Source organism: Emys orbicularis, chromosome 2 (genome assembly GCF_028017835.1).
Source record: "Emys orbicularis isolate rEmyOrb1 chromosome 2, rEmyOrb1.hap1, whole genome shotgun sequence".
Classification (NCBI taxonomy): domain Eukaryota; kingdom Metazoa; phylum Chordata; order Testudines; family Emydidae; genus Emys; species Emys orbicularis.
Window position 1 is genome coordinate 208,015,512 of NC_088684.1, and position 12,451 is coordinate 208,027,962.

At 39.3% G+C, this 12,451-nt stretch overlaps 1 protein-coding gene across 1 annotated transcript; it reads left to right on the forward strand.

Annotated features, from left to right (window-relative positions):
- Nucleotides 1-7,838: 7,838 nt before the first annotated feature.
- On the forward strand, nucleotides 7,839-8,852 carry NEUROD6 (neuronal differentiation 6). The gene has a single exon (XM_065399541.1). The coding sequence runs from the start codon at nucleotides 7,839-7,841 to the stop codon at nucleotides 8,850-8,852; it is 1,014 nt and encodes a 337-aa protein (XP_065255613.1).
- The last annotated feature ends 3,599 nt before the right edge of the window (nucleotides 8,853-12,451 follow it).

A 12,451-nucleotide genomic window follows, 5' to 3' on the forward strand; every position in this document is an offset into this window, starting at 1 on the left:
ATCGTCCAGATCATTAATAAAGATGTTGAACAAAACTGGCCCCAGAACCGACCCCTTGGGCACTCTGCTTGATACCGGCTGCCAACTAGACATCGAGCCATTGATCACTACCCGTTGAGCCCGACAATCTAGCCAATCCAGCTTTCTATCCACCTTATAGTCCATTCATCCAATCCATACTTTTTTAACTTGCTGGCAAGAATACTGTGGGAGACCGTATCAAAAGCTTTGCTAAAGTCAAGATAGATCACGTCCACTGCTTTCCCCATATCCACAGAGCCAGTTATCTCATCATAGAAGGCAATCAGGTTGGTCAGTCATGACTTGCCCTTGGTGAATCCATGTTGACTGTTCCTGATCACCTTCCTATCCACTTCAAAATGGTTTCCTTGAGGACCTGCTCCATGATTTTTCTGGGGACTGAGGTGAGGGTGACCGGTCTGTAGTTTCCCGGGTTCTCCTTCTTCCCTTTTTTTAAAGATGGGCACTATATTTGCCTTTTTCCAATCGTCCAGGACCTCCCCTGCTCGCCACGTGTTTTCAAAGATAATGGTCAATGGCTTTGCAATCACATCAGCCAATTCCCTCAGCACCCTCGGATGCATTAGATCTGGACCCATGGACTTGTGCAGTGTCTAGCTTTTCTAAATAGTCCTTAACCTGTTCTTTCACCACTGAGGGCTGCTCACTTCCTCCCCATACTGTGTTGCCCAGGACAGCAGTGTGGGAGGTAACCTTGTCTGTGAAGACTGAGGCAAAAAAAGCATTGAGTACTTCAGCTTTTTCCACATCATCTGTCACTAGGTTGCCTCCCCCATTCATTAAGGGTCCCACACTTTCCCTGACCTTTTTCTTGTTGCTAACATACTTGTAGAAACCCTTCTTGTTACCTGGTCCCATAACTTTCCTGCTCTTTATAAGGAAACTGAACCCATCTTCATCAAACCAGTGTGCTGAAAATTCAGGAAACACATGATTTTGCCCAAAATGTCACAAATTTCAGAGTTTGGAAGACAACCAAGGTGTGGGGATTCTTTATGCCCTGAAGCCCACTATCCTAGACTTAAAATTGTGGGTCTATAAACAGAAGTACCTCAGCTGATCTCACTTGTTGGGGGACTATCATAGTGCAAACACACACACACAAGGGGCAGAATTAAGGTTGAACAGGTAATCATAAATCTGACTTTTGCTAACTTTCCAGTGCTTTACTTAGTAACTTACATAGCATTCTTTTAACATAGAGTTTTTAAAATGTTATTTCCTAGGTGTTCAGTTAGTATTTCAGCATGCTGCCTGAGGAATATAAGTAAGAGAAAGGAAATGGCAGTTTAACAGTTTACTGCTCAGCTAAACTTGAATGGAATTACAGGGCATAAAGAAAAGTCACTTCTCTAGCCTGAGAATTTTCTCCCTCCTGAATTTCAAAGGTCAGATGCAAATAGTGGAAATGTCAGAACTTCTCAAAAGAGTTTGCAAGAATCGTTTATAATGGAAAGTGTAAAATGAAAATCTAAATATAGGGGTGCTACCAGCTCCCCCATGATGAACAAGACAATCTCCTAAAATGGGCCTGTCCAACAGAAGCTGACATCAGTCATGTTTTTGTTAGGTTTTATTCTGTGGTTCTGTCAATTCAATGTTAATTTAACTGCTCTATAGCCTTGTGTCTTACATTTAATTTAGAGCATGCTGTGCAGTTCTAAATAAGCTGTTCATCTCAGCATGTGCTGTTGCTCTCTTCTAGGCAAATCCTGCAGTCCTTACTCAGTCAACTCTCCCATTGATTCCAATGGGGCGCTTTGCCTAAGTGCAGACACTGGATTTGGTCCTTAGTGTGTGGTCAGTCATTAGGGAATGGATGAGCCTCTCCCACAGAGAAGTCAACAGGAAGGGTCAGGAAAACCAACATCTGGACCTTGCTGAGTTTCCAAGTAATTGTCCTATCAGTTGGGAGATGTTTCCAAAAGCAGGGAATGTGGCTTGCCAGCCCCACAGCTCTTGGGAATCCACAGGGAATGAGTGCTCCAGTTTTATGGAAGAAGAAGCCTGCCCCCTCCATGGTTCCCTCTGCTTGAATAAACAGTGGGGATAATTGGGCCTAGCCAATCAGTGCCTTAGAAGATTCTCTCTTTATGTTTACTACACCACCAACACTCTGAATCTTCACAAAAACTTAGGGGCAAATTGTGTGGCCCTAATGTAGCAATGCCACAGAGTAAAGGGGAGTAAGATCTATTCACACGCACCTTTGTGTGGCCACATTACTGCTCTCTACACTGCTGCTGAAGCATGGTGGATGAGATGGAGCTGCATGTCTTATACTCTTCTCCTTCACCTTGAGCAGGAGGTGGTAGAGACTGGGCAGTATCATGGCTCCATACCAACAATTAACCGGCACCATTATTGGGCTGCACTAATTACTTCTGCTGGAAAAGGAAGTCACCATTCCATCCCAGGGCTCCTCCGTGGGTTTGCAGCTACACAGCTCTTCTTATAATGGGCATTGAGCAAAGACTCTGTCTAATCCTAAAACTGGGACCCTAAAAGAAGGAGAGAAATAGCCAAATGGGTACACAGAGTAAACAAGTCAGTGAGACTGGAAATGCTGTATGAATTAAGGTGAAAATAATGTGAAAAATACAACTAAGGTTTCCAATTATTTTAATTCTTCAACACTGATTGCCATTACAAAGTGAACATTGACTGTCCTGTAATGCTAATTTGATCAGAGGGTCACCTATATATTTACAGTGTCTGCCGTAGCAAAGTATTTGCACTACACCGCTGAAAACTGCTTTCTTTTTATGGGCACCCGCTGCTCTGAGTGTATCAGTAAGCTACAGCAACAAAAATATGACAACCCCAGTTGGGGAGTTTGAAAGGAAAAAATAAATTCCAAATGTACCATGACAAACAATGAGTAATTATATTAATTCCCTTGTAGTAGCGTCCCCAGAGAGCCAGGTGGCCTAGTGGTGAGTGCACCTGGTTTCCAGTCTCTCGCCTCTCAGCAGGAAGGGCCTTCAGTTCAGTTCCTAACTTTTGTATGTGGCTTATCCTCATCTGAGGGTTTTCAACATCCTTACCCTCTCCCTGCTAGAGGGGTGGGGTGGAAACCCTCTGCAACAAGGAGAGTTTGTAGGGAAGCCTGGGCCCTCCCACTCCACCGGGCTCCAACCCAGGTCCCTATGAGAGACAGCAATATTGGGCACTCTGGAGCACCCTGAGGAGCTGCCTCCCTGGGTCACTGCCTACCATCCTTCTCCCACAAAGTCTCCAAGTCCAATATAAGAAAACAAAAGAAAAGACAACTAAACCATTAGCCCCAACCAGGCTGAGCAGGTAGCCATCCAGGAGCCCTCAGGATAGGGTGACCAGATAGCAAGTGTGAAAAATTGGGACGGGGATGGGGGGTAATAGGAGCCCATATTTAAAAAAGCCTCAAATATCGGGACATCTGGTCACCCTACCTCAGGATAAGTCTGTCATCCTCGCCAGCCTTCACCCTTCTGAGATAAGTGGTTCCCTTTTAAGCTTCGTCTCCAGCTGGAGCATGCTCTGTAGGCCTGGAGGGGCAATATTGTCCTTTAACCCTTCTGGGCCCAGTGTAGGGTTTGTACATCCTCATCACACCACTACAGTTTCTAAAAATGGCATAACCACATGACTGTTTCTTATAGAAACACCTCTTGGTTCTTTGTAATCCCAGAGAAAAAGGGATAGCTTAAACCAGCAAAAGGACGAAAAAGTCTATATTGCTCAGAAGTACATATGCTAGCCTTAGCACCACGTACAAGCCTATTATTCTTAACAGGCATTCTCAGTAGACAGCAACGCAGCAGTTATGGTGTATGCTGTGAATGCATATTAACACCAGTACACATTTGCATATCATAGAACCATTATACAAAATGCACAGTAAAAATCCTTAGGAAAAGTTATTATGTACACACAATGGATGCTTTTTAAACCTTGATATCACAGCTATTTTGTTTCTTAACAATTTATTTGAAAATATTAAAGAGGTCAAATGATGGATAAAGCATCTGCAAAACTGAATCCTTCCCCACACCCTAATTCAGTTATTTTAATTTTAGTGGTAGCATAAAATACATCCCAAAATAGATGTTACATTTTAAGGGTTTTTTTATTATTATTAAATAGTGTAACAGAGAGAAGAGGTGTAAAATATCATATACAATGTGTGTTTTGGAAACTAGATGATGTGACCGGAAATTTTACAGTTCTTCCACTAACACGCAGCTGTTACAATGTCAACCTTTTCTTAGATTTGATCTAGTATTTTTAGTGAGCATTGTGTAATAATCTCAGTATGCAAAATTTGTGAAAAGGTTAACAATACCTAGGACCTTTCACAATATAAATCTTAATACATTAATTACAATTGAGAATAAAGGGATGCTACACTCTGATCTATTATACAGATTGTAATAGTCAATATAGAATGAAATGAGTGTGTGAATAGTACATTACTTGCTGCGCTTCTGCAATAGTTACTTATGTTTTAAGACCTTCGCCACTTCAAATATATGTATTTTTAAAAATAGGCCCACTCAAGATTAAGAACTAATGGCCTGCAATTTCTCACAGCAATAAAAAAGAAAAGTTTGCTTGTGGTTTTTTTGTTTTGTCTTGTTTTTTTTTTTTTTTTGTAATTGGAGGGAAAATAAAAGGGTTCCTGCAATTGACTGACACACACACACATACACACACACAATTTTTCTGCCTTCTTCTTTAAAAAAAAAAAGTCCGAAACAGATTTAAATGAAACTTTGTGAAAACAAAAATAATTGGATCAGGGCTGAGAACATTAATGCCAAGCTTGGGCCCAATGTGAATTAAAGCAGGTGAGTTATAAACCCTTCAAATATAGGATTTATAATGGAAATGCTGACACAGACCCGTAACAATAGCAGCCCTGCTAGAGACTACTTTAATACTAAAAGCATACTCAGTCTCTCACTTTTTAGCTTACTTAGTCACTAAAAAGCAACAAAATGTGATAATAGTAAAGACTAAATATTTTTCTACATAAGACAGTCCGTTCTTATTTTAAGTCTTGATAACATTTTGCTTGTGTGTGTCATCTCTCTCCAAAAAACAAGGTAGAGTTTGTCACAAGCGCTATAGCAAGGCTTAGCTGAGAGGCTTTGTCAGCTTTATTTAATAGTTTCTTGTCTGTTGTTGATGAGAGAGACAAAAGGGTTAAAGGGAGAAAGAGCAGATAGCAGGAGAGACAGCTGACAGGAGGAGAGAAAGAGAGAGAGAGAGAGAGAACATGAGAATGAATAAAAGTAGAAAAAGAGGCAGTTGGAAAAACAGGTAAGAGAATCAGGAAGGAAGAACAAAATTGTAATTAAAATTTTAAGACAGAAAAGACTTCTTAATTTTCAAAGGAAATATTTAGTAGGAGGCAAGACACACAGAAAGTAAGCAAAGGGGAAAAATCTTCTGGTTACCCTGAAAGACTACAAAAGGATCACAATCAAAGCAGTTAGTGCATTTTATCAGAGGTGGGAAAAGTGAGTGTGTGTGTTTGGCAACACACTAATTTCTGATGTTGCGGGGGGCATGCATTGCATTGGAATATTATATTTTTGAAATATTCAGAATATAATTCTGATTTCAATTTTTTTCCCCCAGGATTATTGCAAAAAGTCCCTGAAGAAAAAAACCGGAGGATTTCTCACACAGACCCCAGATGGACATACTCTTCCGTTATTTTGTGTTCTCGAGCAGCACACATTAATTTGAACCACACACATAGATTGCTCACAATAATATTAACAAGAACTACTTTTGTGACTTCTTACACTTGAGCTAAACCTGCTTAGGTGTGTCATAGTACATACATTTCTTTCTGATTTCAGCTGTCCCTTAATTGCTTTTTCATGGGTACCCGGGGCACAGAGGGGATTCTGATCAATATGAAACAGCCCTTTTTTTATAAGAAATACAATATTAACAACTATGGAGTAGCTGTACCTGTAGGTACAGATAAAACTGAATGTTGGCATGGCTATCTATATAGATTGCCCGTTAAATAAAAGAAGATCTAGTAGAAATGCACCTACTGTATGTAAAATGCTGGTACAGATTTTTTTCCCCCTATCAGTCTAACCTTCTGTGTTGATACATGAATGCTGGTACCCACTTACAGGGATGCCAGATGATCAGTGCAGAATGAAGGTCCCAGGAGAAAGGATCACATGATTTTCTCTGCCCTGTGACGTCACTAGCAGATGGCATGGGTACCAGCTCTGGCAGTTGGCATCAATGTCACTTTTTAGAGATCAATGAGATAGTGCAGAGATACACAGATCTAGACTCCAGGAGACGATGCGACATTCAGACTGAAAAGATTTGGAAGGCAAAAAATGAAAACTGAGTATTGAATGAAATAAAAAGCTAAGGTAATATAAATAAAGATATATTTCAGTTGGGGCTGTGTGTGCATGCAAGTGTTTAAAGATACAGTATCATTGTCTTGTATTTTATGTATGCTATTTACCACTTATAACTTCTCCTAGCATTCCATTCTTATGATGTAATTGCATACTTTCACTGGGATTATGCAATACTGCAAGTGTATAGGCAATACTAAGAGAGTTAGTCTTTTATTAGGAGGTTTTGTTTAGTTTTGTTTTATTAAAAAGTCTCTGCATTCATTTGTGCTTGTCTCTGAGGACAGTGGATCCAAGTATTTGCTGCTTCAAGACTGAAAACAAAAACAATAATTCAAAAAGAAAATTATTTCTTCATTTCATTCTGGATTCTAAACACACGTGCACAATTGCAGTCAGAATCCACAGCCCATTCCTGTCAGATATTAGCTAGAGGGAGATGTCTGATTCTTGCAGAACATAAACACTGCTAACGCGTGGAGGGGTTTTTTGTTTTTGTTTTTGGTGGTTGGGTTTTTTAACCCTGATTGATTGAAAAAGAAAAGAAAACAAGTTAATTCCAACCACAAAATTGTACTATTAATTTAGAATCTTTCCTTTAAAAAATGAGAGAGAAAGATTTTATTTTCTAACTCTTTTTTATGTGAATACGTTTAGGATTAGATCATTCCTGTTTTTTTTTTCTAATAGGAAATAAATACTCTGTTTCATATATTTTCACATTGATCATTAGAAAACCTCACTTCATTTTAATTAAGTCACTGAATGATTCATTTGTCTTAGGGTTTTTCCCATTTAAATTCTTTCTAACCCATTCCAATTTATTGGACTTAAATGTATAGATCCATGAAAGAATGCATTTGGACAAACTTCAAAATAAAAGTTAATAGGTGATTTAAAAAAATATTTGTCAGTTAATAGAGATATAGCACTTTTCATTTTTAAGGCTGGTCTCTCCCTTCTCATTTTTTACCCAGGGGAATTTGGATTAATGAAATTTCCGCATTGCTTTATCATGTTTTGCATTTGCTTAAATTCCACAGTGTTGGGGATTCTAAAAGCTTGTTTAAAAAAATACAAATGTGCAGGGAGTTGATTATGACTATTAAACATAGTTTTACTCTTTATTTACTTGTACTAAATTTGCTTAGATTAGTGATGATATAATGCATGTTTTGATGTTTTTATAATTTTGGCAGCTAAATTTTTTAAAAAACTAAATAGAAAAAACATTTGCAAGTTATAAACATATTTTATTAGAAAATTGTGTTGTGTATTGTATACATGTACGTGTGTATATACACAAGTGAATGGTATGTGACGCTGTTTGTGTAACTATACAAGCTTTACAAATGGAAACATTTAAACATTGTGCTGGCATTCTTTCAGGTAACTTAAGATTATAGAACCATGTTAACACTACCATTTGATGAGTCTGTTGTAATGCCAGAATCCCAGATGTGCAGAAAGTTTTCCAGAGAAAGTGAGGACCAAAAGCAAATTAAGAAGCCAGAAAGCTTTTCAAAGCAGATTGTACTCCGAGGAAAGAATATCAAAAGGGCCACTGGAGAAGACACAGAAAAAGAAGAGGAGGAAGAAGACAGAGAGGAGGAGGATGAGAATGGTTTGCCTAGAAGGAGGGGCCTTAGGAAAAAAAAGACAACCAAGATAAGAGTGGAAAGGGTCAAATTCAGGCGGCAAGAAGCCAATGCTAGAGAAAGGAACAGGATGCATGGCCTTAATGATGCTCTGGACAATTTAAGAAAAGTGGTCCCTTGTTATTCAAAAACACAAAAACTGTCTAAAATAGAAACTTTAAGACTAGCCAAAAACTATATTTGGGCTCTTTCTGAAATCCTGCGTATTGGCAAGAGACCTGACCTGCTCACGTTCGTCCAAAACTTGTGCAAAGGTCTATCCCAGCCAACTACAAACTTGGTGGCAGGGTGCCTGCAGCTGAATGCCAGAAGTTTCTTGATGGGTCAGACGGGGGAAAGTGCCCATCACACAAGGTCACCATATTCCAGCTTCTATCCTCCCTATCACAGTCCTGAGCTCAGTACTCCCCCGGGGCATGGAACTCTTGACAATTCCAAGTCTATGAAACCCTACAATTACTGCAGTGCTTACGAATCTTTCTATGAAAGCACTTCCCCTGAGTGTGCCAGCCCACAGTTTGAAGGTCCCTTAAGTCCTCCCCCAATTAACTATAATGGGATATTTTCCCTGAAGCAAGAAGATGCCTTGGACTATGGCAAAAATTACAATTATGGCATGCATTACTGTGCAGTGCCACCCAGGGGTCCCCTTGGGCAGAGCTCCATGTTCAGGTTGCCTACCGAGAGCCACTTCCCTTACGACTTACATCTGCGCAGCCAGTCTCTCACCATGCAAGATGAATTAAATGCAGTTTTTCATAATTAATGAGGAAAATGAAAATAAACAGTGGTCATTCACCTCCCCGTCTAATTAAGACAAAGCAGATGCTTGTGCACTGCATAATGGGCACAACTCTATTTAACGTGTTTACTAGTTTCTAAAGTGTGTTTCAACTATTGTGGGAATTTTCTATGTACTAATAAATCCTTTTTCTTATACATATTTTTCCTTTTGTTTTTTTGTCTGTAAACACTGTGAGATTGTTTCTTACCAGAGGCTTATTCTTTTTTTCCCACCCTATTCGCTTGATTCATTGAACAGTGTGTCTAAACAATATAATTGACATAAACGCATACACACTGTCTAAAGTCAATGTCTGTTTCAATTGTACAGTAACTATACAAATGCATGTTATTAAAATCAGATGAGTAAAAATGATGTATTTATAATTATTAGAAATTATATATTATGTATTTGAGAAGAACTGGATTTTAAAAAATTATTCAGAATTTTAAAAGAACTGTCCCTAAACTGAGATGGTCTTGCAAGATGCAGGGGAGTTAGTGCAGCAATATTTAAAGCTATGCAAAAAAAATATTTTCTTTGATTTGGGGAGGTTGTTTTGTTCTTGGGTAAGAAAAATATAGGTGATCACCTCTGAGAATTATTCTGCATAAAATTTGGAGTGTTTGCTGATAGGGGCTACATAACATTTTAGAAGAGGTTGTCAAAATTTTGCATCAGTTACTTTAACATAATAATGGTATCAGCACTTTTTTGTATTATTCTGACTTCAGATGTAAGGGTTTGTTATAACAATGTATTACTGTGGTTTTTTCACTACATATTTTAAATGCAATTAAACATAGATGTTTCCAGTCATAAAGTACATCTATTAGCTGTGATACTGTATTTTGCCTGATACTTATTATTGCACAGTACACAGGTGCCTTTTGTTTTTTCTTGCACAGCATTATTTTCTGGACAGTCTTGCTGATTACATTTGGGTTTTGAAACGATGGACAATTATCAGGGTTTACTACATACCACATTCAAACACATACTTTACCAGCATGTAGGCACACCTTAGATATCCTTAAACAGAAGCAACCATATGTTCATTGAAGATAGTAAACTGTAGTATTTCCAGACAACTTTCTAGCCTAGTACAATGCAGGGACAGATCTTAAAACAAAGGATGTTGAGTGAACAAATAGCACTGAGTTGTCTTTTAGCAACTCTGGCATCTGGAATTAATGTTGGGAATAGGGGGTGGGGAAGGGTCTATAGATTGACAGATTCCCTGACCACTGCTTGCTGTTAAACTCAGGGTTTGTTTAATGAGAAAGTTGCATTGGTTTAACTAAAAGTGCAATTTTACATTGATTTAGTTAAACTGGTGCAAAAGGCTGCGTGGATACTCTTAGCTCTGTTTAAACCAGGTTTATTTCACTTTAGCTAAGTCAATTAAGAACAGGTTTCAGATGACTTGAAATAAAACCTTTTTAAATTGAACTAAGTGTCGGCACAGCAGTTTGCACTGGATTTGCTAACCGGGTTTAAAAACTGATTGAAATTAAACCAGAGCAGTTTCTGCCTGTAGACAAGGCCACTGATTTTAGAGGTGTAAATACAAACTCTACTGACAAGCATTCACTTCTATGGGACCAGAATGACTTTGCTTGGTACAGTGTACATGAGGAGTTGTGAGGAATCGTTATTGAAAATAAAAAATCCTATACATATATAAATAAAAAATCCTATACATATATAAATAAAAAATCCTATACATATATAAACACCACAAGCAAGTTACAAGAACAACCAGAGACTGAACCACAGCCCTAGATAATGGTTTGGTAATGGCTGATGAACTTTGGACCCTCACTTTATTATGCCGCTCCCAAAAGGAGGGAGCAGGCTGATTTCTCCTGCTATCTGCACTGTTTGCCTCATGCCTAATTTCACAACTAGCTCTAGTTGTTAACATGCCCAATTACTGGTCTAGGCCGATCTCTGCTAAATGCTAGATGCTTCTCTTTAATTAGAAATGGACCCAAACCACAAAGTTTGGATCTGGATCCAAATGCCCTAAAATCTGAAGTTGGAGCATGGTTTGGATCCAGGGTTCTGCTTTGTCAGAATCCATAATAGAGATAGGTATCCTACCATTATAGATGTAGAGATGCAGTCCAAACCTCCCCTTAGTTCAGGGTTGTTGGTTCCACAGTTTTGGTTACGGCTCATTTCAATCTTTTATCAGTGACAGGAAACAAGGGAAATGGCAGAGAGCAGCTTTTTATATTGGACCAAGTGCCGAAAAAGATTTTGTTTTTTTACCACCTCAAAAATCACATTGAGGTAATGTGCATTGAATATACTAGAGGTTTGGGAAATAGGGGAGGGAGAAGCTACCCTTTGTCTGGTAGCTGTTTCTGTATATATAAAGAACACCAAATAATATTTAACAACAACAAAATGCAAGCAGGTGACAGAAGGACGTTTGAGGAAGAATGAGCTGAATGCAAGGAGAAGAAACACGCAGTTATTGGCACAATGTCTAGGTATCATCCTGCCACTGCACAGCATGGCAGAAGCTAGGAAAAGGCACCCACAATTCACACTGTGCCAATAGCAGAAGAACCCAGAAACACATGACCTTTATGGAGTGTTCGCCTGCTGGGTGGAAGCAGCAGCCTTATGCATTTAGATTTTCAAGTGTTTGTCTTCACCAGCAAAGAGACAGAGGGGAGCACTACAAAGTGCACTTTCCACAATGGTGTATTTGTGAAAATTTGTGTGTGTGTAAGTTGTGGGGAAAGTTACAAAAATGCCCCGAAGCTATGGGAAATAAATGCCTGCCACAGTATACCTAGCAAATGCGGGGCCAGTGCTATGTTAACTCTATAACTCAGGGGACAGTTCATCTTTCCTTCTGGCCACAGAACCGGGAGGGAGGGAGGAAAATCAATGCCAGTCCCAGTTCTTCTCAGTCAACTCCATAGCAGGACCAGAGGAGAGGCAACTCACAGCCAGATTACTCATTCTGGTAGCTCTGTGAGGGCACCACATTTCCTCAAGGCACTGCAAATTGTAAAACCAAGGCTCAGTAAATGATAAAGCAAGTCGTAGAAGAATACTAAGCGGAGCAGAAAAATACTTTCCCTGGCTGGTAAGTTATTGAATGACTAGAGATATTGAGGGAAGGAATTCCCTTGATTCGACTCTCTCTCCTACACATATACACATTAATATAGGGAATGGATAATCCACACATCTACCTACTGCAAGGTTCTTCTAACACCTTGCTCTGAAACACTTAATAATAATATAATATATGGAGATATACCTATCTCATAGAACTGGAAGGGACCCCAAAAGGTCATCAAGTCCAGCCCCCTGCCTTCACTAGCAGGACCAAGTACTGATTTTTGCCCCAAATCCCTAAGTGGCCCCCTCAAGGATTGAACACACAACCCTGGACTTAGCCAGCCAATGCTCAAGCCACTGAGCTATCCCTTCCCCCTTGGTACTGGCTACTGTCAGAGATGGCATGCTGGCCTAGATGGACCACAGGTCTGTTTCTGTATGGCAATTCCTGTGTTCCCAAAATCCTTTACCTCTAACATCCTTCTTATAGGGCA

Bases quoted from the DNA above. Each gene is read 5' to 3' on its own strand.
- NEUROD6 (XM_065399541.1), top strand. From the start codon at position 7,839: ATGTTAACACTACCATTTGATGAGTCTGTTGTAATGCCAGAATCCCAG.